The sequence below is a fragment of the Musca autumnalis genome, unplaced genomic scaffold, assembly GCF_047663935.1.
Source record: "Musca autumnalis isolate F117 unplaced genomic scaffold, ASM4766393v1 scaffold_3, whole genome shotgun sequence".
Classification (NCBI taxonomy): Eukaryota; Metazoa; Arthropoda; class Insecta; order Diptera; family Muscidae; genus Musca; species Musca autumnalis.
In genome coordinates this window covers 3,955,283-3,979,983 of record NW_027411866.1, presented here as the reverse complement: position 1 = coordinate 3,979,983, position 24,701 = coordinate 3,955,283, and the positions used below count along the sequence as shown (strand labels likewise).

The 24,701-nt window shown below is 44.6% G+C and overlaps 3 protein-coding genes across 5 annotated transcripts in view; all 3 read right to left on the bottom strand.

Moving 5' to 3' along the window:
* Nucleotides 1–480: 480 nt before the first annotated feature.
* LOC141398091 (microtubule-associated protein futsch-like) lies at nt 481–5,371 on the bottom strand. The gene is given in 3 exon segments (XM_073975290.1): nt 481–1,646; nt 1,721–3,370; nt 3,373–5,371. Coding segments are annotated over 3 exon segments (2,637 nt in total). The 5' UTR covers nt 4,190–5,371; the 3' UTR covers nt 481–1,476.
* Nucleotides 3,648–6,079, bottom strand: LOC141396881 (uncharacterized). Its single transcript, XM_073972570.1, has 2 exons — nt 6,017–6,079; nt 3,648–5,725 (listed from the first exon to the last, which is right to left on the bottom strand). Exons 1-2 carry the CDS (start codon nt 6,077–6,079, stop codon nt 5,345–5,347), a joined length of 444 nt encoding a protein of 147 aa, XP_073828671.1. The 3' UTR covers nt 3,648–5,344.
* The window catches only part of futsch, a 178,109-nt gene continuing 159,318 nt past the window's right edge, over nt 5,911–24,701 (bottom strand). For all 3 annotated transcript variants that reach the window (XM_073975287.1, XM_073975289.1, XM_073975288.1), the window contains exon 7: nt 5,911–24,697. In XM_073975287.1, coding sequence (XP_073831388.1) covers nt 6,393–24,697 — 18,305 coding nt within the window. In that variant the 3' untranslated portion in view covers nt 5,911–6,392. The remainder of the gene's footprint in view (nt 24,698–24,701) is intronic.

Genomic DNA, 24,701 nt, shown 5'->3' with positions numbered 1-24,701 from the left:
TAAAAGCAATTTTTTTAATGTTGTAGTATAGAAAAGAATATTTTTAAATTTATAATTTTTAATTAATTTGTAATTAATAATTAAAACCAATTTTTTAAATCTTTTATATATAAAAAATATATTTTTAAAAAAAATTAATTATTTTTATTTTTTATAAATTATAAAAACATAAATTTTTTATTTTTATATAATTTATAAAAAAATATTATTATTAATAAATTATAAAAGCATATTAAAAAATATATATTTTTTTTAATTTTTATAAATTATAAAAATAATAATTTATATAGTTTCCAATTACAATATTCTTATTATTTCTTAATACTTTGTTTCACACTCAAACACATACATTGTATTTGTATATATATAAGTATTTGTTTATGTATATATTTGGTTTACATTTTGTTTTTGATTTGGATTTCAATATCGTCGTTACAACATTTTGGTAGAGGTGCTAATTTTTTTGTTTTCTTCAATAACTTTTGACCTGATTTTGGGGATATATATTCGAGTGTATTTTTTTTTTCTGAGATTATAAGAAAATCATAGATGACATCTTTGGGTTTAGCTCGTTATAAATCTTTGTTTTGGGTGACAATTTATTATAGAAAATGCTGTTGTGATTTAACACTGGGAAATGATTTGATTTTATTATTATTATTTTGTTTATTGTTGCTTTAATTACTTTACTAAATGACTACATGAAAATAGTTTCTTTTGTTTTAATTCACTTGTTTCTATTTTTTCTTTTTTTTTTCATTTATTTGGTTTGCCCCTGCTCTATGTATAGTTGTTATTTTGTTATTTTCTTTTAAATAATAATAAAAAAAAAATTAACACAAAATTCTTTATTTCTTAAATCATAAAAATAGCTATACCTTGAAGCTTAAAGTTCGCTTCTGTTCTGTAGTTGTTGTTGTTGTTGCTTGTGTTGCTGGCATTTAAAAACAAATAAGCGGTTCACATAGAAACAAAAACGAGCTTCAATTGTTTGCCCGTCATAAAACCCCGCCATATTCGTTTTTATGAAAATATCAAAAGGACCTGTGAGCTTTCTCAACGGTTTTCGGCAACAATAGAACTTTTGCCATCCCGCAAAAGCTTTACTGGCTTGCCTAGTTGCAGTATTCGTTTGTGTTTTGCCTTGGAGTAACTGAATTACGAAAATAAGCTTTGCTTTCCCTCTTTTTCGTCGTCGGCGTCGTCTTCCTCATCATCTCATCTTCATCGTTAAAAGTAAAGCTTTTAGTTTTCGTAAGCCATCATTATCATCAGCAGTAGTTGTTTTTGTGTTTCTTTCTTCTGAGTGAGTATGAGTTGTTGTTGTTTTTGCTGTTATTCTGTAAAGTGTTTCTTAAGAGAGTAGTACTACTAGCTTTTTGGTTTTGTTTTTTTCTTCTTTGTTCGTTCAAAGTTGTCTCTATAACTGAATTTTGAAACTTAATTTTCCGAAAACGCTACAAACATCCCCGTGGCCTAGAATTCTAAACGGTAAGCAGAGCAAGATGTCTCGTGATCTTGGAGATTTATGGTACATCTGGAGGCTGATGGTGACAGATCGATGCGATATTTGGCCAAGAGCTCTTCATTTTCGGCTACCCAATAGCCCAGGACATCGGTGTCGTAGGTGGGAATGATAGTTACCTCTGCAAAAAAAACAAAACACCCCAAATCATTACACAAATCCAACAACATCCATTTCGGACTACAACAAACTTACCTAATTCTTTATCCTCCCAGGTTTGTTTTGCCTCCAATAGGGCATCATATACCTGACGACTGGGTTCAGTACCTGAGAATACATAGTAACGTGCTCGTACCCGCTTAAAGAACTCCACATGTGAATAATATGAATTGCCGTTGTGTGGTACATAGGTCAGATCCACATAAACGGGAGAGGGTTTCTTAGCTTTGCTGGGCGATTCGGAACGTTTGCGCAAATTCTTTTCATTATTCAATCTAGTCTTTGTGGCCATTAGGCGTCTCTCCTTTTTGGGGGTGGTGCGTACATCACCACTACCCTCGGCAGCCATGGGGGCGGGTGAGGGCAAGCCCAATGGTTTGCCCCATTCCTTGAGTTTGTCATCAACACTGGTAGTTGTGGTTGCGGACGAACTAGACTGAGTAGATGTTGTGGTTTCTGTGGATGTTAGACGGCTTGTGGCACCGCCTACCGTTGAGTGGCTGCTGCTTGCCGTTGTCACGGTGGTTGTTGTCGATTTACCGTCACCATCTTGTGTCGTTTCCACTGAGGTTGTTGTGGTACTTGTTGCTGCTCCTCCTTCTGAGAATTTTGCTTTTTGTACACTGCTTAGCGGGAATTTGGGTTGCTCGGCACTGCTAACCGTTTGCTCAACTTCTTCAGCCTTTGATGGTGAGTAGGAATATTTAGCGGTCACCGAGGACATTACATCAGCTCCCCGCAACTCAACATGTTCTTTGAGGGCCTGTTTGAAGCCCATTTCTGCCTCTTCGAGGAATTTGATATCTTCGGCCGTTGTCGTGTGCCGTGTGCTATCCACCGAACCGGAAGATTGTGACATTGGCGACTCGGCAAAGTCTTGTTGCTGCATGCGTTGTGTGGCGCCCTGAATTGTTATGGGTTGTGTTGGTTTGGTATCGAATGAGTCTGGCAGTGCTCCGTAGAATGAGGTGCTCATTGGATCAACAATCTTGTGGGCGAAATGACTGCTGGAGGTAATTGATCTGGCGGCAGAGAGTTCTTCATATTGTGGTGGTATATCGTCCTGACTTTCGTCTATTTCAAAGTCGGAACGTTTGCTAACGCCCGAACCGGAACGTTGCAAATCGTAGCTGGCTCCAGCAAAGGAACCGGTGGAGTGTGGTGAAGCAGGCACTTCATCGTCGCTGGTGTCGTCGCTGCCGGGCGTGGAAGAACGATACATGCTACGCAGCATGGCAACTTCTTTGGGCAATATTACATCGCTCTTGTCGCTTTCGCTGGTGGTACGTGTGGTGGTCACCGTGACCTTTTCGCCCTCAGGATCTGTGGAGTCTGTGGTTGTGATTGTCTTTTCTTCGGTAACGATTTCCTTGCCATCGGTGGAGATGACCTTGGTTACCGTTGTGATGGTGGTGGTGATGATTTTTTCAGTGCTGCCACTGAGGGCGGCAGTCTTTTCAATGCCCCGCACTTCGTGCAGGTCAGGCAAGGCTTCATAGTCTTTACGCAAAATGGATGTAGTCATGGCGGCCGACATGGCAGCTGACGAGGCGCTCGATTCAACATGCTGTTCGGCAGCTCCAAATGTGGCAGCTGATGATGATAACTCTTCCTTAGTGACCCGGGGGAAGGGTGATGTGGGTTTGGGTGAAGATTCTGGGGTTTCAGTCAGTGATTCTCTACCCATGGAGTTGGTATTGATTGGCTTTCAGAAGTCAAGGCGCCTGGGCTTGACTTACCGCTAATATCCTTGGGTGAGAGGGGTCCGCTGTGAGTAGCAGTCGTTGTGGTAGTGGCGGTGGTCTCTGACAAGGCGACCTTAGTGCCAATTGTAGCAGCTCCTCCTGCCACAGTAGTGGTGGTGGTGGTAGTCTTAATAATGCCGGGGCTAACAGGTGCTGTGGGTGGTGTTTTGCGATCAGCCAATTCATGCTCATAAGTTTGGGCCAATGTCATTGATTCCTTTTGTGTAAGAGTTTGAGATTTGTGTTGTTGTTCTTGCTGTTGGGTGCTAGATATGTGCACCGAGGAAGTTCTCAGTGCTGCCAAAGTTTCCTCCAATGTCTCTTCTTCTTCTAGAGTTTCTGCAGCGCTGACTTGTTCCGAAGGCTTATAAATGCTGGTGGTCATTATGTTGGCGAACGACTTGGAACGTCCCTCCTTGATGTGTGCCTTTTCATCATCATCCTCAGATTCATCTTCAACGTCGCTATGGGTTTGACGTCCTTCACTGGCTTGACTCATCGCTGATGGGCGACGGCTATCAGATGTGGTTGTTGTCGTCACAGTGACCGATGTTCCAGCCTTTGACTTGCTAATGGCTTCATGAGCGCTCATGCTTTCTTTGGTAGATATGATTTTTTCAGTAGCCAAGAATTCTTCGACAGTCTGTTTCAGACTCTCCTTAACGGAAGACTCGGCGGCCAGAGACACCGAAGAGCTTTCGGATTTCTGTTTGGTTTGTGTGGACGTTTGAATTTCACTAACCATCGATTCGGAGAGCATTCCTCAGAGTAGGCTTGTGAATCTTCGGCATGTGACAGAGAATCTACTTTTTCAATGGTCTTGGAGGTTTCTTTGTCTGTGACAAGGCTTGCAAGAGACTCGTGTAGGGAACCAACTTCAGCTTTAACGCTCTTTAGAGATTCGCTCAGAGACTCGCTTGAAGCCTTCGCAGTTTCACTGGCCAAAAGTCGACTTGTTTCGGTAACAATTTGTTTGCTTTCCAGGGAGGAACTGGCGACGGTAGATGCTTGGCTTTCTTGTTTTTCAGTAAGAGACTCGCTTGAAACCTTGGCCGTATCACTGGCCAAAAGACGACTTATTTCGGTAACAATTTGTTTGCTTTCCAGGGAGGATGTTGCGACGGCAGATGCCTGGCTTTTCTGTTTTTCGCTGGAGGATGTTGAGATTGTGGTGGTAACAATTGTGGAAATCTTTTCAGCTGATTCTTTGGCGCTTCGGAAATGGATGTACTACTGGTAGCTGATATTTCCTTGGCTTCTGATTTGACTGCTTCCTCCACGGTCAACATGTCTTCGGCTTTTCACTGGTCTTGCTTTCTGCCTGTGACACTGCCGATTCTGGTCTCGATGATGTCTGGTCTAATGTGGTGGATACTGTAGATTCTTTGCGAGAAATTACGTCACCAGCTTCTGAAACTGTTTTCTCTTGAGTTGAAGAAACTGTGGATTCTTTTCGGGATACAACTTCTGTAGCTTCAGTAGCTGATACCACTGATTCCTTGCGAGAAGCTTCACCAACAATCTCGCTGGTGTGGCTGACAACAGACATGGGGCGAGAGTCATCCTTTTGTTCGGATGCGACCGACTTTTGACTGGCTTTGCTTTCGGCATGTGAAATAACTGATTCTGATCTTGATACTTGTTTTTTCTTCAGCAGTAGATACGATAGATTCTTTTGTGGAGGTCACATCGGAGGAGATCTTCTCCTCGGTAGTTGAAATTACTGATTCTTTTCTGGACAGGGCTTCAGCTAAATCATCCTTTGGTTCAGATACGCCAGATTTTCACTGGCTTTTCTTTCGGCTTGTGATATAACTGATTCTGGCCTTGAGGCTTGTTTCTCATCAGCTGTGGAAACAATAGATTCTTTTCTGGAGGCCACATCTAAAGTAACCTTATCTTCGGGTTGTAGAAATCACAGATTTCTTTTCCTGGACATGACATCAACATCGGCGTGACTTGCTACAGAGGTTTCTTTTTGTTCTGAAGCTCCTGATTTTTCACTAGCTTTGCTTTCGGCTTGTGAGACAACTGATTCTGGACGAGATGCTTGTTTTTCGTCAGTGGCCTTTTCCTCGCCAGTTGAGATGACCGATTCTTTTCTGGACACAGCATCAGCTACGTCCTCCTGTTCTTCAGATGTGGCCGCTTTTTCACTGGTTTTGCTTTCGCCCTGTGAGACAACTGATTCTGGTCGCGATACCAATTTGTCGTCAGCAGTGGATACAACTGATTCTTTCCTAGATGTAACTTCAGAAAGAACCTTCTCTTCGTAGTTGAAATTACGGATTCTTTTCTAGATACGGTTTCGTCCTCTTTTTGTTCAGATGCAGCTGATTTTTCACTAGCTTTGCTTTCGGCTTGTGAGACAACTGATTCTGGTCGAGATGCTTGCTTTCCGTCAGCGGAGGAAACGACAGATTCTTTTCTAGAGGCGTCATCTGAAATTATTTTTTCTTCAGCAGTTGAAACCACTGATTCTTTTCTGGATGCGGCACCAGCAACATCTGTAGCATCAGCGTGGCTGATAGCGGAGGCTGGTCGTGAGGCTTCTTTTTGTTCGGGATGCAGCCGATTTTTCACTAGCCTTGCTTTCGGCGTGTGAAGCAACCGATTCTGGTCGAGATGTTTGTTTTTCGTCAGTGGCCATTTCCTCGGCAGTTGAAACCACGGATTCTTTCCTGGACACAACATCAGTTATATCTTCCTTTTGTTCTGATGTAGTTGACTTTTCACTAGCCTTGCTTTCGGCTTGGGAGACAACTGATTCTGGTCGAGATGCTAGTTTTTCTTCAGCGGTGGATACGACTGATTCTTCCTAGAGGCAACATCTGCAGCCGATTTTTCACTAGCCTTGCTTTCGGCGTGTGAAGCAACCGATTCTGGTCGAGATGTTTGTTTTCGTCAGTGGCCATTTCCTCGGCAGTTGAAACCACGGATTTCTTTCCTGGACACAACATCAGTTATATCTTCTTTTGTTCTGATGTAGTTGACTTTTCACTAGCCCTGCTTTCGGCTTGGGAGACAACTGATTCTGGTCGAGATGCCAGTTTTTCGTCAGCGGTGGATACGACTGATTCCTTTCTAGAGGCAACATCTGCAGTGATTTTCTCTTCAGCAGTTGAAACCACTGATTCTTTTCTGGATACGACATCGGCGATCTCCAAAACATCAGCGTGACTAGTGGCCGATGATGGTCTTGAAGGATCCTTTTGTTCAGGTGCAGCCGATTTTTCACTAGCCTTGCTTTCGGCTTGTGAGACAACTGATTCTGGTCGAGATGCTTGTTTTTCGTCAGTGGCCTTTTCCTCGGCAGTTGAAACCACGGACTCTTTCCTGGACACAGCAACAGTTACATCTTCCTTTTGATCGACTGCAACTGATGTTTCACTTGCTTTGCTTTCGGCTTGTGAGACAACCGGTTCGGCCCTTGATGCCTGTTTTTCGTCAGCAGTTGATACAACTGATTCTTTCCTGGAAGCAACAGCGGAAGTAACTTTCTCTTCCGTAACCGATTTTTCACTGGCTTTGCTTTCCGCCTGTGAGACAACTGACTCTGGTCGTGATGTTTCTCGTTCGTCGATGGCCTTATCCTCAGCAGTTGAAATGACTGACTCTTTCCTGGACTTGGCATCTGAAACATCTTCCTTTTGTTCGGTTGCAGCTGATTTTTCACTGGCTTTGCTTTCGGCTTGTGAGATAACTGATTCAGGTCTTGACACCTGTTTTTCGTCAGCATTGGATGCAACTGATTCTTTCCTAGAAGCAACATCAGAACTAAGTTTTTCCTCGATAGCCGATTTTTCACTGTCTTTACTTTCCGCTTGTGAGACAGCTGACTCTGGCCTTGATGCTCCTCGTTCGTCGCTGGCCTTTTCTTCTGCAGTTGAAACAACGGATTCTTTTCTGGACACAGCCTGGGTTACATCTTCCTTTTGTTCTGATACAGCCGATTTTTCACTAGCCTTGCTTTCTGCTTGGGAGACAACTGATTCTGGTCGAGATGCTAGTTTTTCGTCAGCGGTGGATACGACTGATTCCTTCCTAGAGGCAACATCTGCAGTGATTTTCTCTTCAGCAGTGGAAACCACTGATTCTTTCCTGGATACGACATCGGCGACGTCCGAAACATCAGCGTGACTAGTGGCCGATGATGGTCTTGAAGGATCCTTTTGTTCCGGTGCAGCCGATTTTTCACTGGCCTTGCTTTCGGCTTGTGAGACAACTGATTCTGGTCGAGATGCATCTCGTTCGTCGATGGCCTTCTCCTCCACAGTTGAAACGACAGATTCCTTTCTAGACACAGCATCAGTTACATCTTCCTTTGGTTCGGATGCGTCGGATTTTTCACTTGCTTTGCTTTCAGCATGGGAAACAGCTGATTCTGGCCTTGGAATTTCTTTATGATCAGCTGCAGATATTACAGATTCTTTTCTAGAAACGACCACATCCTCCATGATGCTTGTGTGGCTAGCTTCGGAAGCAGGACGTGAGATTTCCTTAGCTTCAGATGAAGGTGATTTGTCTCCAGCCTTACTATCTGCTACTGAAAGTGCAGATTCTCGGCCAGATGGTGATTTCACATCTTTTTCGCTGGTTAGAGAAGCCGAGGGAGAAACTAAACTTGCCTTAACTTCTTCCTCTTCAGCTGCTGTTGATAGAACTGATTCCTTTATACTCTCCTTTATTGATTCCTCAGTCTCATGTGGTAATTCCTTTTCCTTTGAAGAGATCTGGCTGGCAGCAGAGTCTGGTCGTTCCTTGTCTTCAAATGGATTGGACGAGAAATCTGCTTTGCTGTCGAATGTGTCTTCATCTTTGGTCAAATCCTTTTCACTGTAGGCGCTAATGGCAGATTCTCTTCTCCATTCCAGTTCCATACTCGAGGTGGATTCTTTGCGTCCACTTACATCTCGTTTTCCCCGAAGCTGGGCTTTTTCTGACTCTTCAATTTTGTCTTTTTCTTCTATTGAAGCAGGTCCAGATGATTTGAGATCTGGAGAGGACTTTTCCGATTCAATTTCCGTCTTTGGAACTTTGTCAAGAATAGGTTTGTCTTTTTCGCCGGGTACTTCAGTAATCGGTGCTGGGGTAAATTGAATAGAACCTTTGGGACATATTTCCGTTTCCTCACCACCATCTTCACTACTAGCTGTAACGAGCATTCTTTGAACAGTTGGACCCTCAGGTTCTTCCACAGATTTAAGTTTCTCTTCTAATTCTTTTTCGTCGAAATCAGGTATGATCTCGGTTATATCTTTTTCTGATTTCAAAACTTTGGCAACATCGGCAACAATCTTGAATACTTCTACCTCTCGTGGAGATACTGGTCGGGGTACGGCAACCTCTCCCAAAACGGGGGTATAATCTGAGGGTGGACTTGTACGATGTTCTTCTTCCTCTTCCTTAATATCATGGAGAATGGGCTCTTCTTTGTCGACAATTGTAATCTTCAGATCAGGTGATGAGTCCATAGTAGTGATGTGTGTTTCACGAAGTTCGGTAGTGAATGCTAGGGTATCAGCGGCTGTAGATTTCACTTCTTGGCTCAAACTCTCAACTTTTGTTTTAAGAATTTCTTCGACGACTTCAACTTTGTCGGTCACAGAGTCCTTTACATCTTTGGTAACTGCTTCGACAACTGATTCCACAGTGGTCTTGGTATCTCCAACAATTGAAGCTGTTTTTTCGGTGACTGTTTCAGCTGATGAAGTCACAGCCTCCTCAACCTTCTCAACGACTTCTTGTTTCGACTCGGTTGCTTCTTTAATTGATTTTTCAATTGAAGTTACAACCGATTCTTCTAACTCTTCCACAGTTTCCACAACCTTCTCAGTAACGCTTTCGGATACAATTTTTGAAACTTCCTGAGCATGATCTTTGACTTCTTCGACTTTTGTGGTGATATCTTCTTTCACCGAAGCGACTTGTTCCGCAATTGTGTCTTTTGCTTCGGATACCGATTTTGAGACTTCGGAAACTACAGTTACAGATGTTTCCTTAATACCTTCGGCTTTGATCGCAATCGCCTCCTTGGTTTCGGATACCTTTTCTTCCAAAGTTTTTACAACTTCTTGGGATTTTTCTTCAAGCTTTTCCATTTCTGATGGAATTGTTGTCACCGCCGATTCGATACCACCCTTAGCGTCCTTAACTGTGTCTCCTACTTGATCCGAAACAGTTTTCTTTAAACTTTCGATATCTTCCTTTACAGTTTTGGATTTAGTTTCAAGAATTTCTACTGCCTTTTCTTCAACTTTGATAGCTTTTTCAGTGGCAGCATGCAATTCCGCAGCATGAGCGGCTGAGTCTTTTAACATTTCAAGTTTCGATGAAATGTCCAATAAGGATTTGGCATGGTCTTTGAGGTCTTCAAACCTAGTCTCAAGTGCGTGCTCGGATTCGTCAGATTTCTTAGCAAGTTCATTAAGTGTCTCTTCCGATGCTTTCTTCATGTCCATAGCCAGCTTATCGGCGGAAGTTTCAATGGCAGTAGCAGTTTCAGAGACTGCTTCGGATTCCTTGGTGAAGATATCCTTAACAATTCCTGTTATCGATTCGAAAATGCCTTTAGATTTTGGTGATGGCAAATCTTCTTCCTTCTTCTCCTCAACCTTATCCTCATCTTCTGGAATCAATTCCGCAGCTTCATCAACGGGCGTTGAGACGGTATCTCTCACAGCGAACTTCATTTCAGCTTTTTCCTCGATTTGCTTCACTTCTTTCTCAAAATCACCTTCGGCCACGTCGACTGGACTGGAGGATGTTGGTAATTGACCAATAGCCGAACCCGATGTGAGTTCTAATGAGAATTCCTCTTTCTTCATTATGACTTCCTCAACGGTTTTTAAAGCATCATCAATTGGTGATGAAACGGTTTCAACATGACTGGGCGAAACCTTTTCGGCAGGAGAAGTCTTTTCAGAGGAAATAATTTTCTCGATTTCTTCTGTAAAACCATCAGCTTTATCAACAGGTGTTGAGGCCGTAGCGGAAATATCGAAACCTTCATGGTGTACTGAATCTTTTCCTGAATCTTCAGTTGCAGCTGGGAAATCACCTTCAGCGACATCGACAGGGCTGGAAGAAGTTTGTAGTTTACCCACCTGTTCGACTGTTTGTAGGTCGAGAGTAAATTCATCCTTTTTATGTTTAGCATCGCTTATATCCGATCCAGCTTCATCAACGGGGGAAGAAATCGTATCAAGAATAACTGGATAAACTGTCTTCAATGTTAAGCCAGTAACAGTGACAGGCGATTTTACGTCCTTATCGATATCAGCTGCTGACACTGGTCGGGATGTATCCATGGACCCTTCGGCAGATTTCTTTTCACTTTCAGCTACAGAAGCCCTTCTAGAAGCGAGTGGTGATTTTTCTTCCTCCTTACTCTGAGCAACATATGTTGGTAGAGATACTTCCTTGGATTCCTCGGCTGATTTCTTTTCACTCTCGGCCACTGAGGCCTTTCTTGAAACAATTGGTGATTTCTCTTCTTCTTTGCTTTCAGCCACAGATGTTGGTCGTGAGGCGTCCTTGGAATCCAGTGCAGATTTCTTTTCACTCTCGGTTACTGAGGCTTTTCTGGAGGCAATTGGAGATTTGTCTTCTTCCTTGCCTTCAGCAACAGATGTTGGTCGTGAGGCTTCCTTGGATTCTTCAGCAGATTTTTTTTCACCCTCGGCTACTGAGGCTTTTCTTGAAACAATTGGTGATTTCTCTTCTTCCTTGCTTTCAGCCACAGATGTTGGTCGTGAGGCTTCCTTGGATACCTCAGCTGATTTCTTTTCACTCTCAGCTACTGAGGGTTTTCTTGAAGCAATAGGTGATTTCTCTTCTTCCTTACTCTCAGCAACAGATGTTGGTCGTGAGGCTTCCTTAGATTCATCAGCTAATTTCTTTTCACTATCGGCTACTGAGGCTTTTCTTGAAACAATTGGTGATTTCTCTTCTTCTTTGCTTTCTGCAACAGATGTTGGTCGTGAGGCTTCCTTGGATACGTCAGCTGATTTCTTTTCACTCTCAGCTACTGAAGCTTTTCTTGAAGCAATAGGTGATTTCTGTTCTTCCTTACTCTCAGCAACAGATGTTGGTCGTGAAGCTTCCTGGGATTCCTCGGCTGATTTCATTTCACTCTCGGCTACTGAGGCTTTTCTTGAAACAATTGGTGATTTATCTTCTTCCTTGCTTTCAGAAACAGATGTTGGTCGTGAGGCTTCCTTGGATACCTCAGCTGATTTCTTTTCACTCTCAGCTACTGAGGGTTTTCTTGAAGCAGTAGGTGATTTCTCTTCTTCCTTACTCTCAGCAACAGATGTTGGTCGTGAGGCTTCCTTAGATTCATCAGCTAATTTCTTTTCACTCTCGGCTATCGAGGCTTTTCTTGAAACAATTGGTGATTTCTCTTCTTCCTTGCTTTCAGCAACAGATGTTGGTCGTGAATCTTCCTTGGATACCTCAGCTGATTTCTTTTCACTCTCAGCTACTGAGGGTTTTCTTGAAGCAATAGGTGATTTCTCTTCTTCCTTACTCTCAGCAACAGATGTTGGTAGTGAGGTTTCCTTAGATTCATCAGCTGATTTCTTTTCACTCTCGGCTACTGAGGCTTTTCTTGAAACAATTTGTGATTTCTCTTCTTCCTTGCTTTCAGCAACAGATGTTGGTCGTGAGCCGTCCTTGGATTCCTCGGCAGATTTCTTTTCATCCTCGGCTACTGACGCTTTTCTGGAGGCAATTGGAGATTTGTCTTCTTCCTTGCCTTCAGCAACAGATGTTGGTCGCGAGGCTTCCTTGGATACCTCAGCTGATTTCTTTTCACTTTCAGCTACTGAGGGTTTTCTTGAAGCAATAGGTGATTTCTCTTCTTCCTTACTCTCAGTAACAGATGTTGGTCGCGAGACTTCCTTAGATTCAACAGCTGATTTCTTTTCACCCTCGGCTACTGAGGCTTTTCTTGAAACAGTTGGAGATTTGTCTTCTTCCTTGCCTTCAGCAACAGATGTTGGTCGTGAGGCTTCCTTGGATTCTTCAGCAGATTTCTTTTCACTCTCAGCTACTGAGGCCTTTCTTGAAACAATTGGTGATTTCGCTTCTTCTTTGCTTTCAGCAACAGATGCTGGTCGTGAGGCTTCCTTGGATTCGTCGGCCGATTTCTTTTCACTCTCAGCTACTGAAGCTTTTCTTGAAGCAATAGGTGATTTCTCTTTTTCCTTGCTCTCAGCAACAGATGTTGGTCGTGAAGCTTCCTTGGATTCATCGACTGATTTCTTGTCACTCTCGGCTACTGAAGCTTTCCTCGAAGCAGGAGATTCCGCCTCTTCCTTGCCTTCAGCAACAGATGTAGGTCGTGAGGCTTCCTTGGATTCTTCAGCAGATTTCTTTTCACTATCGGCTACTGATTCTTTTCTTGAAGCAATTGGTGATTTCTCTTCTTCTTTTCTTTCAGCAACAGATGTTGGTCGTGAGGCTTCCTTGGATTCGTCGGCCGATTTCTTTTCACTCTCAGCTACTGAAGCTTTTCTTGAAGCAGGTGATTCATCCTCTTCCTTGCTTTCAGCAACAGATGTTGGTCGTGAGGCTTCCTTGGATTCGTCGGCCGATTTCTTTTCACTCTCAGCTACTGAAGCTTTTCTTGAAGCAATAGGTGATTTCTCTTCTTCCTTGCTCTCAGCAACAGATGTTGGTCGTGAAGCTTCCTTGGATTCATCGACTGATTTCTTGTCACTCTCGGCTACTGAAGCTTTCCTCGAAGCAGGAGATTCCTCCTCTTCCTTGCCTTCAGCAACAGATGTAGGTCGTGAGGCAGATTTCTTTTCACTATCGGCTACTGATTCTTTCCTTGAAGCAATTGGTGATTTCTCTTCTTCTTTGCTTTCAGCAACAGATGTTGGTCGTGAAGCTTCCTTGGATTCATCGACTGATTTCTTGTCACTCTCGGCCACTGAAGCTTTCCTCGAAGCAGGAGATTCCTCCTCTTCCTTGCCTTCAGCAACAGATGTAGGTCGTGAGGCTTCCTTGGATTCTTCAGCAGATTTCTTTTCACTATCGGCTACTGATTCTTTCCTTGAAGCAATTGGTGATTTCTCTTCTTCTTTGCTTTCAGCAACAGATGTTGGTCGTGAGGCTTCCTTGGATTCGTCGGCTGATTTCTTTTCACTCTCAGCTAATGAAGCTTTTCTTGAAGCAATAGGTGATTTCTCTTCTTCCTTGCTCTCAGCAACAGATGTTGGTCGTGAAGCTTCCTTGGATTCATCGACTGATTTCTTGTCACTCTCGGCTACTGAAGCTTTCCTCGAAGCAGGAGATTCCTCCTCTTCCTTGCCTTCAGCAACAGATGTAGGTCGTGACGCTTCCTTGGATTCTTCAGCAGATTTCTTTTCACTATCGGCTACTGATTCTTTCCTTGAAGCAATTGGTGATTTCTCTTCTTCTTTGCTTTCAGCAACAGATGTTGGTCGTGAGGCTTCCTTGAATTCGTCGGCCGATTTCTTTTCACTCTCAGCTAATGAAGCTTTTCTTGAAGCAATAGGTGATTTCTCTTCTTCCTTGCTCTCAGCAACAGATGTTGGTCGTGAAGCTTCCTTGGATTCATCGACTGATTTCTTGTCACTCTCGGCTAATGAAGCTTTCCTCGAAGCAGGAGATTCCTCCTCTTCCTTGCCTTCAGCAACAGATGTAGTTCGTGACGCTTCCTTGGATTCTTCAGCAGATTTCTTTTCACTATCGGCTACTGATTCTTTCCTTGAAGCAATTGGTGATTTCTCTTCTTCTTTGCTTTCAGCAACAGATGTTGGTCGTGAGGCTTCCTTGGATTCGTCGGCCGATTTCTTTTCACTCTCAGCTACTGAAGCTTTTCTTGAAGCAGGAGATTCCTCCTCTTCCTTGCCTTCAGCAACAGATGTAGGTCGTGAGGCTTCCTTGGATTCTTCAGCAGATTTCGTTTCACTATCGGCTACTGATTCTTTCCTTGAAGCAATTGGTGATTTCTCTTCTTCTTTGCTTTCAGCAACAGATGTTGGTCGTGAAGCTTCCTTGGATTCATCGACTGATTTCTTTTCACTATCGGCTACTGATTCTTTCCTTGAAGCAATTGGTGATTTCTCTTCATCTTTGCTTTCAGCAACAGATGTTGGTCGTGAGGCTTCCTTGGATTCATCGACTGATTTCTTGTCACTCTCGGCTACTGAAGCTTTCCTCGAAGCAGGAGATTCCTCCTCTTCCTTGCCTTCAGCAACAGATGTAGGTCGTGAGGCTTCCTTGGATTCTTCAGCAGATTTCTTTTCACTATCGGCTACTGATTCTTTCCTTGAAGCAATTGGTGATTTCTCTTCTTCTTTGCTTTCAGCAACAGATGTTGGTCGTGAAGCTTCCTTGGATTCATCGACTGATTTCTTTTCACTATCGGCTACTGATTCTTTCCTTGAAGCAATTGGTGATTTCTCTTCTTCTTTGCTTTCAGCAACAGATGTAGGTCGTGAGGCTTCCTTGGATTCTTCAGCAGATTTCTTTTCACTATCGGCTACTGATTCTTTCCTTGAAGCAATTGGTGATTTCTCTTCTTCTTTGCTTTCAGCAACAGATGTTGGTCGTGAGGCTTCCTTGGATTCGTCGGCCGATTTCTTTTCACTCTCAGCTACTGAAGCTTTTCTTGAAGCAATAGGTGATTTCTCTTCTTCCTTGCTTTCAGCAACAGATGTTGGTCGTGAGGCTTCCTTGGATTCGTCGGCCGATTTCTTTTCACTGTCCGCAAGTGAGGCTTTTCGTGAAGCAATTGGAGATTTCTCTTCTTCCTTGCTCTCAGCAACAGATGTTGGTCGTGAAGCTTCCTTGGATTCTTCGATTGATTTCTTTTCACTCTCGGCTACCGAAGCTTTCCTCGAAGCAGGAGAATCCTCCTCTTCCTTGCTTTCAGCAACAGATGTTGGTCGCGAGGCTTCCTTGGATTCCTCGGCTGATTTCTTTTCACTTTCGGCTACCGAAGCTTTCCTGGAGGCAATTGGAGATTTGTCTTCCTCTTTGCCTTCAGCAACAGCGATTGGTCGCGAGGCTTCCTTCGGTTCCTCGGCTGATTTCTTTTCGCTCTCAGCTACAGAAGCCTTCCGGGAAGCAATTGGTAATTTCTCTTCTTCTTTGCTTTCAGCAACAGATGTTGGTCGTGAGGCTTCCTTGGATTCATCGACTGATTTCTTGTCACTCTCGGCTACTGAAGCTTTCCTCGAAGCAGGAGATTCCTCCTCTTCCTTGCCTTCAGCAACAGATGTAGGTCGTGAGGCTTCCTTGGATTCTTCAGCAGATTTCTTTTCACTATCGGCTACTGATTCTTTCCTTGAAGCAATTGGTGATTTCTCTTCTTCTTTGCTTTCAGCAACAGATGTTGGTCGTGAGGCTTCCTTGGATTCGTCGGCCGATTTCTTTTCACTCTCAGCTACTGAAGCTTTTCTTGAAGCAATAGGTGATTTCTCTTCTTCCTTGCTTTCAGCAACAGATGTTGGTCGTGAGGCTTCCTTGGATTCGTCGGCCGATTTCTTTTCACTGTCCGCAAGTGAGGCTTTTCGTGAAGCAATTGGAGATTTCTCTTCTTCCTTGCTCTCAGCAACAGATGTTGGTCGTGAAGCTTCCTTGGATTCTTCGATTGATTTCTTTTCACTCTCGGCTACCGAAGCTTTCCTCGAAGCAGGAGAATCCTCCTCTTCCTTGCTTTCAGCAACAGATGTTGGTCGCGAGGCTTCCTTGGATTCCTCGGCTGATTTCTTTTCACTTTCGGCTACCGAAGCTTTCCTGGAGGCAATTGGAGATTTGTCTTCCTCTTTGCCTTCAGCAACAGCGATTGGTCGCGAGGCTTCCTTGGGTTCCTCGGCTGATTTCTTTTCGCTCTCAGCTACAGAAGCCTTCCGGGATGCAATTGGAGATTTTTCTTCATCTTTGCTTTCAGCAACAGATGTTGGTCGCGATGCTTCTTTGGATTCCTCGGCTGATTTCTTTTCGCTCTCAGCTACAGAAACCTTCCTGGAAGCAATTGGAGATTTCTCTTCTTCTTTGCTTTCAGCAACAGATGTTGGTCGTGAGGCTTCCTTGGATTCCTCGGCTGATTTCTTTTCGCTCTCAGCTACAGAAGCCTTCCTGGAAGCAATTGGAGATTTCTCTTCTTCTTTGCTTTCAGCAACAGATGTTGGTCGCGAGGCTTCCTTGGATTCCTCGGCTGATTTCTTTTCGCTCTCAGCTACAGAAACCTTCCTGGAAGCAATTGGAGATTTTTCTTCATCTTTGCTTTCAGCAACAGATGTTGGTCGCGACACTTCCTTGGATTCCTCGGCTGATTTCCTTTCGCTCTCAGCTACAGAAGCCTTCCGGGAAACAATTGGAGATTTTTCTTCTTCTTTGCTTTCAGCAACAGATGTTGGTCGCGAGGCTTCCTTGGATTCCTCGGCGGATTTCTTTTCGCTCTCAGCTACAGAAGCCTTCCGGGAAGCAATTGGAGATTTTTCTTCATCTTTGCTTTCAGCAACAGATGTTGGTCGCGACACTTCCTTGGATTCCTCGGCTGATTTCCTTTCGGTCTCAGCTACAGAAGCCTTCCGGGAAGCAATTGGAGATTTTTCTTCTTCTTTGCTTTCAGCAACAGATGTTGGTCGTGAGGCTTCCTTGGATTCCTCGGCGGATTTCTTTTCGCTCTCAGCTACAGAAGCCTTCCGGGAAGCAATTGGAGATTTTTCTTCATCTTTGCTTTCAGCAACAGATGTTGGTCGCGACACTTCCTTGGATTCCTCGGCTGATTTCCTTTCGGTCTCACCTACAGAAGCCTTCCGGGAAGCAAATGGAGATTTTTCTTCTTCTTTGCTTTCAGCAACAGATGTTGGTCGCGAGGCTTCCTTGGATTCCTCGGCGGATTTCTTTTCGCTTTCAGCTACAGAAGCCTTCCGGGAAGCAATTGGAGATTTTTCTTCATCCTTGCTTTCAGCAACAGATGTTGGTCGCGACACTTCCTTGGATTCCTCGGCTGATTTCCTTTCGGTCTCAGCTACAGAAGCCTTCCGGGAAGCAATTGGAGATTTTTCTTCTTCTTTGCTTTCAGCAACAGATGTTGGTCGTGAGGCTTCCTTGGATTCTTCGGCTGATTTCTTTTCGCTCTCAGCTACAGAAACCTTCCGGGAAGCAACTGGAGATTTTTCTTCTTCTTTGCTTTCAGCAACAGAGGTTGGTCGTGAGGCTTCCTTGGATTCCTCGGCTGATTTCTTTTCGCTCTCAGCAACAGAAGCCTTCCTGGAAGCAATTGGAGATTTCTCTTCTTCCTTGCTTTCAGCAACAGAGATTGGTCGCGAGGCTTCCTTGGATTCTTCGGCTGATTTCTTATCGCTCTCAGCTACAGAAGCCTTCCTGGAAGCAATTGGAGATTTCTCTTCTTCCTTGCTTTCAGCAACAGAGATTGGTCGCGAGGCTTCCTTGGATTCTTCGGCTGATTTCTTTTCGCTCTCAGCTACAGAAGCCTTCCTGGAAGCAATTGGAGATTTGTCTTCTTCTTTGACTTCAGCAACAGATGTTGGTCGCGAGGCTTCCTTGGATTCCTCGGCTGATTTCTTTTCGATCTCAGCTACAGAAGCCTTCCTGGAAGCAATTGGAGATTTGTCTTCTTCTTTGTCTTCAGCAACAGAGGTTGGTCGCGAGGCTTCCTTTGATTCTTCGGCTGATTTCTTTTCGCTCTCAGGTACAGAAGCCTTCCTGGAAGCAATTGGAGATTTTTCTTCTTCTTTGCTTTCAGCAACAGATGTTGGTCGCGAGGCTTCCTTGGATTCCTCGGCTGATTTCTTTTCGCTCTCAGCAACAGAAGCCTTCCTGGAAGCAATTGGAGATTTCTCTTCTTCCTTGCTTTCAGCAACAGAGATTGGTCGCGAGGCTTCCTTGGATTCTTCGGCTGATTTCTTCTCGCTCTCAGCTACAGATGTCTTCCGGGAAGCAAGTGGAGATTTTTCTTCTTCTTTGCTTTCAGCAACAGATGTTGGTCGTGAGGCTTCCTTTGATTCTTCGGCTGATTTCTTTTCACTCTCAGCTACTGATAGCTTTCTTGAAATTATTGGAGATTTGTCGTCTTCTTTGCTTTCAGCAACAGATGTTGGTCGCGAGGCTTCCTTGGATTCCTCGGCGGATTTCTTTTCACTCTCGGCTACTGAGGCTTTTCTGGAAGCAATTGTAGATTTGTCTTCTTCTTTGTCTTCAGCAACAGAGGTTGGTCGCGAGGCTTCCTTGGATTCTTCGGCTGATTTCATTTCGCTCTCAGCTACAGAAGCCTTCCTGGAAGCAATTGGAGATTTGTCTTCTTCTTTGACTTCAGCAACAGATGTTGGTCGCGAGGCTTCCTTGGATTCCTCGGCTGATTTCTTTTCGCTCTCAGCTACAGAAGCCTTCCTGGAAGCAATTGGCGATTTGTCTTCTTCTTTGCTTTCAGCAACAGATGTTGGTCGCGAGGCTTCCTTGGATTCCTCGGCTGATTTCTTTTCGCTCTCAGCTACAGAAGCCTTGCTGGAAGCAATTGGAGATTTGTCTTCTTCTTTGTCTTCAGCAACAGAGATTGGTCGCGAGGCTTCCTTGGATTCTTCGGCTGATTTCTTCTCGCTCTCAGCTACAGATGCCTTCCGGGAAGCAATTGGAGATTTTTCTTCTTCTTTGCTTTCAGCAACAGATGTTGGTCGCGAGGCTTCCTTGGATTCCTCGGCGGATTTCTTTTCAGTCTCGGCTACAGAAGCCTTTCTCGAAGCAATTGGAGATTTGTCTTCTTCTTTGCCTTCAGCAACAGATGTTGGTCGCGAGGCTTCCTTGGATTCTTCGGCTGATTTCTTTTCGCTCTCAGCTACAGAAGCCTTCCGGGAAGCAATTGGAGATTTTTCTTCTTCTTTGCTTTCAGCAACAGATGTTGGTCGCGAAGCTTCCTTGGATTCCTCGGCGGATTTCTTTTCGCTCTCAGCTACAGAAGCCTTCCCTGAAGCAATTGGAGATTCGGCTTCTTCTTTGCTTTCAGCAACAGATGTTGGTCGCGAGGCTTCCTTGGATTCTTCGGCTGATTTCTTCTCGCTCTCAGCTACAGAAGCCTTCCGGGAAGCAATTGGAGATTTTTCTTCTTCTTTGCTTTCAGCAACAGATGTTGGTCGCGAGGCTTCCTTGGATTCCTCGGCTGATTTCTTTTCACTCTCAGCTAATGATACCTTTCGTGAAGCAATTGGAGATTTGTCGTCTTCTTTGCTTTCAGCAACAGAGGTTGGTCGTGAGGGTTCCTTAGATTCCTCGGCTGACTTCTTTTCACTCTCAGCTACAGAAGCCTTCCGGGAAGCAATTGGGGATTTCTCTTCTTCCTTGCTTTCAGCAACAGAGGTTGGTCGTGAGGCTTCCTTGGATTCCTCTGCTGATTTCTTTTCACTCTCAGCTACAGAAGCCTTCCTGGAAGCAATTGGAGATTTGTCTTCTTCTTTGCTTTCTGCAACGGATGTTGGTCTTGAGACTTCCTTGGATTGTTCTGCTGATTTCTTTTCATCTTCTGCTACTGACTCCTTCCGAGAAGCAATAATGGATTTCTCATCTTCTTTTTCCTCCTTACTTTCAGTAACTGATGTTGGTCGAGATGCTTCTTTGACTTCATCATCTTCGGACTTCTTCTCACTTTCTTCAGTAGATGATTTTCTAGAAATAATGGAAGATTTCTCATCCTTTTCACTGACAGCTGTTGACACCGTCTCTGATGGTTCAATCTCAGTTGCCTTGACATCCTTTGCACTTTCCACCACAACATATTCCTTTCGTGATACAATTTCCTCTTTAGATTCCGCAACAGAAGTGGGACGAGATGTTTCTTTAGATTCTTCTGCTGATTTCTTCTCACTTTCTGCTACAGATGTCTTTCGGGATGCGATAGGAGATTTCTCATCCTTTTCACTGACAGTAGCAGATACGGCTTCGGATGGAACCTTGGATTCCTCAGTGGACAGAACATCTTTCAGACTTTCCACCACAGATTCCTTTCTTGATGCAACTGGAGATTTTTCATCCTCCTTGCTTTCTGCCACAGATGTTGGTCTAGAAGGTTCTTTGGATTCTTCGGCAGGTTCCTTTTCACTTTCAGCTACAGATGGTTTTCTGGAAGCAAAGGGTGATTTGTCATCCTTTTCACTGACCGCTGCCGATACAACCTCAGAAGGCGCCTTCGATGCCTCGGCACTCTTGGTATCCTTTCCACTTTCTACCACCGATTCTTTTTTGTCTTCGTCATCTTTGCTTTCAGCCACGGAAGTGGGTCTGGAAGGTTCTTTGGATTCTGCAGCAGATTTTTTCTCACTCTCAGCTGTAGATGGCTTCCTCGACATAACTGGTGATTTGTCATCTTGTTCGCTAATGGCAGCTGATACTGTTTCAGATGGTTCTTTCGACACATCGGCAGATAAAATCGTTTGTTCCTTTTCAGTCTCTACAACCGAAGTTTTTCGCGAAACCACGGTAAGGTCTGCCTTCTCACTTTCCATCACAGATTTTTCCTGTTTGTCACTTTCGGTTACTGAAGCAGGTCTGGATGGTTCCCTTGACACTGCAGCAGATATCTTGGCCTTGTCACTTTCTTCGACTGAACTCTTGCGGGAAGCTTCACCTACTGAAGCACTCTCAGAAGGTTCCTTGGACTTAGTTGTCTTCTCGGCATCCGCTATGGACTCGACTACAGATTCAGGTCTTGAAGTTTCCTTAGATTCAGCTTGCTTTTCCGCCACAGATTCTCGACGTGAAGTTTCTTTGGAAACTTCAGCTGAGGCTTTTCTAGACAACTCCTTAGATTCTACTGATGTTTTGCGACTGGCCTGCAATGATTTTTGCACTTCTACTTCAATGGCCTCCTCAATTGTTGCTGGACTTTCAACGGAAACGGTATCCTCGTGTTTCTCTGTTCCAGGCTTTGTTGATGGCATTTGAGCTGGGATTTCATCTTCCGAAGTAATTTCGCTGACTTCCTTTTCTTCGGGGGATGCCAGAAGTTTCTTTGCTTCCTTAACCTCGGCAACTTTTACTGCAGTGATTTCTTCTTTCTTTACCTCAGTGGCTGTTTCTTCGACAATTTGAATTTCTTCTTCCTTAATTTCTTTTCCATCCTTAACTTTTTCGCCTGGAGATACTGGAGCTTTCTCTGTTGAGGCAGCGGGCTTTTCTTTGGATTCGGCTTCTTCCTGTTGGACGGCTGTTACTGTTTCTTGAGCTTCTTCCTCGTCTGCCTTTGTTGCTTCCTTTTCGACTTCCTCAGCTTCTTCATCTTCCTCTTCAATTTCGGTTACCTTTTCTTCTTCCTCCTTTTCTTCTTTGGCCAATTCCTCTTTGTGGGAAATTGACTTGCCAGATTCTTGAGCATCTTTTTCATACATGCCCATGTCGGCCTCTTCGTGCATAGGTAGGTCGGCAACTTCATCGGGTGTCTTGACTACGTCACGCATCTGCTGGGCGTCGTAAGCCATTTTGATTGGCAAAATACGTTCGGCTGTTCCAATACCAGCCACAATGCGATCGGTATATTTCTGGGCCAGAATTTCCTTAGGTTCGGCACTGGTTTCCGATGGTGGAATAATGGATGTTAGAGCACTGACTGAGGCAACAACAGCTTCAACTTCTTTGGTTTCTTCTTTGACGTATTTCTCTTCAATGGCCAGATCTTCCTTGATTTCGTCCAATGGTATGCGTTCGTCTTCGGGTAGCGTGGGGGCTGTAGTGGCCCCCGATTCTATTGTGGCCGAGAATCTTTCTTCCGGCAAGCTTTCCTGCAAATTGGCTGGTATAACTTCGACTGGCATGCCTACCATGTCGTCTTTGGTATCGGAAGTCTTCTTGGCACTGCTGATACGTTCATCGGGTGTTACCGATGATATGTCTTCTTCGGTCTTGGCCAAATGTTCATCAGTTTTCGATGTGACAATTTCCTTGGCTGTGGCTATAATTTCTTGGACTTCCGCCTTTAGTTCGGTTTCGGCGGCAGTTGTAAGCTCAACCTTGCCTTCAGCATCTGCTTCCTTTTCAGCCTCTTCTACTTCTTCCTTGGCTTCGGCTTCTTCGTCGGCTTCCACTTCCTGGGCAGTTTCATCAGGCTCGGGAGTTTCTGAAGGAGGGGCACTAGGCTCCGTTTCTAGTTTAGCTTTACGTTCTTCGGCCTCCACCTTGGCAATGGCGGCTTCAATTTCTTCTTCGGCGCTGCGTTTGCGTTTCTTTTCAGATTCTTGAGAGTCTCGTTGATGTTTTTGGATTTCCTCCTCTTTGGTCACACTGCTCTCCTCTTGTTCGACAATGGAGTCTTCGGTTATTTCTTCCTTTTCGATTATCAGGTATTCATCATCTTCTTCCGCTTCTGTAGTGCTGTCTTGTTTTGTGACTTCACGGATTTCAGCCTTGATTTGTTGGTGCCGCTTCATTTCGTCCCGTGAGAATACGGCTTCGATTTCTCGCACCACTTCCTGTTCCTCCTTCAGATCGTCCAATTCGCGCTGTTTCTCTACATCCAACTCCTGGGAGGCGGTCAGTTCTTGCAGCTTTTTGGCAGCAGCTGCATCATCGGCAGAAGGAGTGGATACTAGGCTTGAGTCGGTGGTACCACCTTTGTCCAAACGAGCCTTCTTGAGGTCGGCAGCTTTGGGTTTGATGGATTTAACAGGACTGCCTGGAGCACGTTTCGAAGGTGATGCACCTCGTGGTCTTCTAGATATGGGTTTGCGGGGCTCAGCTGCTTTGGCATCCCGCTTCTCGGTACTAACTGTGGAGCGTGATGTTTCTCTTCGGGTGCTGGTTGTTGTGGAAGTCTGTCTAATGGATTGTTGTTTCGATTCGAAGACCTTTCGGTTATTGGCTTCCTTGGCGCTTTTGGCTGGGGTACTGCTTGGGCTGGCCTTGGCTGGACGGCTACCGATTTTGGCTTTCACTTCTCTGGCCGGCGGCTTAGCAGCTTCCTGTTTACGTGGTGTTGCAGTTGGGGAACTCTTCTTTTCGTCTTTCTTGGCGACTTTGCGTTCCATTGATTTGGGAGGACGAGTATCGACGCGGGAGCGCACCAATGGTTTAACTTCAGCTCTGGGCTTTTCAGCTTTGGCTTTGGCCACTTTGGCAGGTTTAATGGGTTCCGCGGCCGTTTCAATGATTTCCTTGGCAGGTGTTGGAGCCTGGGGTTGAGGTTTGACAATAACTACCTCCACCTTCTTCTCTGTACTCTCCTTGTTATCCACCTCTACCTCTTCTGCTTGGTCCACTTGGTCCACTTGATCCTCTTCCTCCTTGCTGGCTGTTGTCTCTGCCATTTGTTCTGGCATGGCTTCATCGCCCGTTTCCACGGCCTGTTCATCGGCGGTCTCAATTGAGTCTTCCTTCTTCTTAAAGGCAGCGAGTTTCTCTTCCTCCTGATAGATTTTCTCAATCTTCTCCTCTTCGGCCACAACCGAGGTAACGGATTCCTTCATTTTATTATCCTGCTGCATGGTGGCCAGTGTGGCTGCAGTAGCTGCTGCTGGTGGGACAAATCGACCAGGCTTTGAGGGCATCATGGGTCCGGATGGCTCAATGGCGGATTTCAGAGTTTTACGAGTGGTGACGACAGTCTGTATGGCAGGTGCAATTGATTTGGCAGTGCATGTTGAATGCTTCATAAATTCCAAGTGTTTGATTTTCTCCAGACCCTCTTGGATCTTGTAGTCAGGTGTACTACCGGGGAAGAGTATACGTGTAATGGTATCATCAGGATTGGCAGGTTGCCAGACAAGCAGGGCACAAATCGAAACCAGATTTTGCAGGGGGAAGTTGAAGTCCTTGGAATCTCGGGCAGCAAACAGTCGTTGATCGCCAGAGTTCCATTTCTGGAGGAATTCCTTGACTTCACGCGAATCACGCGAAGGACTTATGACGTACATATCCAAGGTACCGTGACCCACTTTGTGATACAAATTAATAGGTTCGGGTGCTCTATAACAGGTTTGTGGTTTTAAATCTAACGACTTTAAGTCACTGACTAGATTATGGCCTCTCTCAAAGAGATCTATCAATAGTGGATTACGATCCTTATCACCATCGGGACTGGGCAAGCCACCCTTGCGATCAGGTATATTGCTAAAGAAATGACCAATCTGGGGATAAACGGGGGCATCCCGTTTACGTTCCACAACGGAACTGAGACCCTGAATGTTGCTGTTGTTAAGGCGGGTCATCAACACAGCATCCAAGCGATCCAAATGGCGGACAAAATCCCAAAAGCAGGCCTTGCGATTAAAGCCGCCATCAACTGT

Bases quoted from the DNA above. Each gene is read 5' to 3' on its own strand.
- LOC141396881 (XM_073972570.1), bottom strand. From the start codon at position 6,079: ATGGCCACTGACGAAAAACAAACATCTCGACCAGAATCGGTTGCTTCA. The intron at 5,726-6,016 runs GCTAGTGAAAAA...AACCGTATCTAG, and splicing joins CTTCACACGCCGAAAGCAAG to AAAAGAATCCGTAATTTCAA.